Here is a 2,500-nt window from a genome sequence, read left to right as displayed (position 1 = left end):
TCCTGCCTCCTTCTCAGGCCTGCCCACCCCTCCCCAACCCCCACTCAGCACAGCGGTAGCAGTAGGTCCCGATTTTGATGTCACAATCGGACCTAAAATCAGACAGCCCGTTCTGAGACCTGCTTACATAGATCTGCCTGAAAAGGTTGAGAACCACTGCACAACATCATGAACCATCCAGAGCTCTCAGGTCTGCCTTATGTCCCTGGAATCACAACTAAACAGAGAAGCAGGGTTCAGTTTGTATGCTCCACATATAGTCAAGCGGCCACAAGTCAGTTTATTGATAGAATCGTTCACTTTGTGATACAAGCACCAAATTTGGCATGAACAATGCCTAGGACCTACTTGTTCAGAAAAGCAAGTTAGCCACTCAATTAAAAACAAATAGGGTTGGGGTCCCATTGACTTTCTATACAGTAAAATAATACAAAAAACATAATCTACTTCAAATAGCATGTGAGGGGTCAAACTAGGGTTTTTTCATGGTGCTGAATCCATTGTAAGCATCTGTTTTGCACAAAAAACATTCCTTGGGCGAGAAAGGCCACCACAAAACTATGGTTTAGTGATGAGTCATCACTTTTCACCGTGGTTTTCACACCTTTTCACACTTTTTGGTGGCCTTTCTAGCCCAAGGAATGTTTTTTTTCGTGCAAAACAAATGCTTGCATTGGATTCAGGCTCATGAAAAAACCCTAGTTTGACCCCTCACTTGCTACTTAAAGCAGATTTATTTTGTTGTATTATTTTACTGTATAGAAAGTCAATGGGACCCCAACCCTATTTGTTTTTAATTGAGTGGCTAACTTGCTTTTTGGAAAAAGTAGGTCCAGAGGAAACTTTGTGCAAAATTTGGTGCTTGTATCACAAAGTGAACAATTATCTCTGTAGCCGCCGGGCTAATATCTGGAACAAACTGCCAGAGAACTGCAGGTCTGCTGCAACTCCCAATTATTTCAACTTCTAAATCCTTAAATCCTTTTCTGAAAAACGTGTTGTTTCTTTATCTGTGGTGCTCAACGTTTTTTAATGTGAAGGGCCCCTAGAATGATATGTATTTGACCGCGGACATCCCATCTCAAAATATTTTGTCCAAGGGAGGGACCCCCCCCAGAAGCAAAGCTTTGAGTTATACTGTAAATGTTCGCTTTAAACCGTATACAGTATATATTCAAAGATTTGCACAAATGTGCATGTTTTTCAAAAATAGCAGATCTACAAGCTCACAGGTGCTGCGCTGTGAGCTTGTAGATCTGCTATTTTTGAATAGCCAAACTATAAGAAATAATTGTTAAAGTGGTTACGTGACACTGATGCATTCCCCGTCTTAATGGCCCCTTTTACTGAGGTTTTTGATATGTTTTGTATTCAAATGTACTTTATAATGACTACTGTTAACTTCTCTCTGCTCTCTCTCTCTCTCTCTCTCTCTCTCTCTCTCTCTCTCTCTCTCTTCCCTCTCTCCTCTCTCTCTCTCCTCTCTCTCTCTCTCTCTCTCTTCTCTCTCTCTCTCTCTCTCTCTCTGTGTGTCTATGTCTCTCGTCCTCCAGGCGTTTACAGTGGTAACAGTGTTCAATGCCATGACCTTTGCGCTGAAGGTCACGCCCTTCTCTGTCAAGTCGCTGTCTGAAGCCTCCGTCGCATGGAGAGATTTAAGGTGTCTGTCGGTCTGCCTGTCTGTCTGTCTGAGTGTCTGTCTGCCTGTTTGTGTGTCTGTCTGTCTGTTGTATGTATTAGCTGTGTGTCGTTGAGCAAGCAAGCACTGAACCCCCCGATGTACTGTACTGTTCTGGTACTTCTGTATGGAAGGTGAGCCAGTAGGATACAACTAGGACATCTGCGCGGGACTATCTATCGAGTCCTGATCCATGTCCGGTTACCATAGCGGACGCGTGTATCAAAACAACATCCCGGTTCCAACAATGGAACAAGGGCGGAGCGCTTGTTTTCGGTGGAGATGATGGAGGCGCGCCCGGCATTATATTAGAAACACAATCTGATCTAGCTATAACAACAATCATGACATAGGCTATTTATTATAATCACTAATTCACTATGAAGTGTCTTTAATTATAATTAAAGTAAAAATAGTCAAATAACAAGGACAAATTGTTCTGCCCACAACCTTATCAAACCAAAATGCCTAAACTACTGTAAATGTAGGTCTATTATAACTATGATAATGGTTCTTGTAAGTCCCAATTATCGAGTAGAATACTTGACCTTATAAATATATAATGTTTATAATGTGTTATGATTATTTATTGTGTTATATGTTATGAAACATCGCATGTAGGCCTATTATATTACCTATAACCTACTGTATACACAAGTGAGATCTCGGCACCTCTGCACGGTCCAGGCGAACACAACAGAGCACTCCCTACCCTCCAGTTCAGCCAATCACAAGCTTCCACTGCTGTAAGCGGGAAGTTGTTTTGATACACGCGTAGCGGACTGCCATACATTCCCTATCGTCTAAATTGGTAGAAAAAAA

At 41.9% G+C, this 2,500-nt stretch overlaps 1 protein-coding gene across 1 annotated transcript in view; it reads left to right on the top strand.

Annotated features, from left to right (window-relative positions):
• The window catches only part of abcc5 (ATP-binding cassette, sub-family C (CFTR/MRP), member 5), a gene marked incomplete at both ends in the record, with an annotated part of 61,533 nt that overhangs the window by 16,084 nt on the left and 42,949 nt on the right, over window positions 1–2,500 (top strand). Inside the window, 2 exon segments of the mRNA XM_080731145.1 lie at window positions 1,554–1,641; window positions 1,644–1,660. Of these exon segments, the coding sequence (XP_080587271.1) occupies window positions 1,554–1,641; window positions 1,644–1,660 (105 nt within the window).

Source organism: Nannobrachium achirus (genome assembly GCF_963921795.1).
Source record: "Nannobrachium achirus genome assembly, chromosome: 8".
Classification (NCBI taxonomy): Eukaryota; Metazoa; Chordata; class Actinopteri; order Myctophiformes; family Myctophidae; genus Nannobrachium; species Nannobrachium achirus.
Note: the sequence above shows the minus strand (reverse complement) of the source record. Positions and strands in the feature narration are given on the sequence as shown.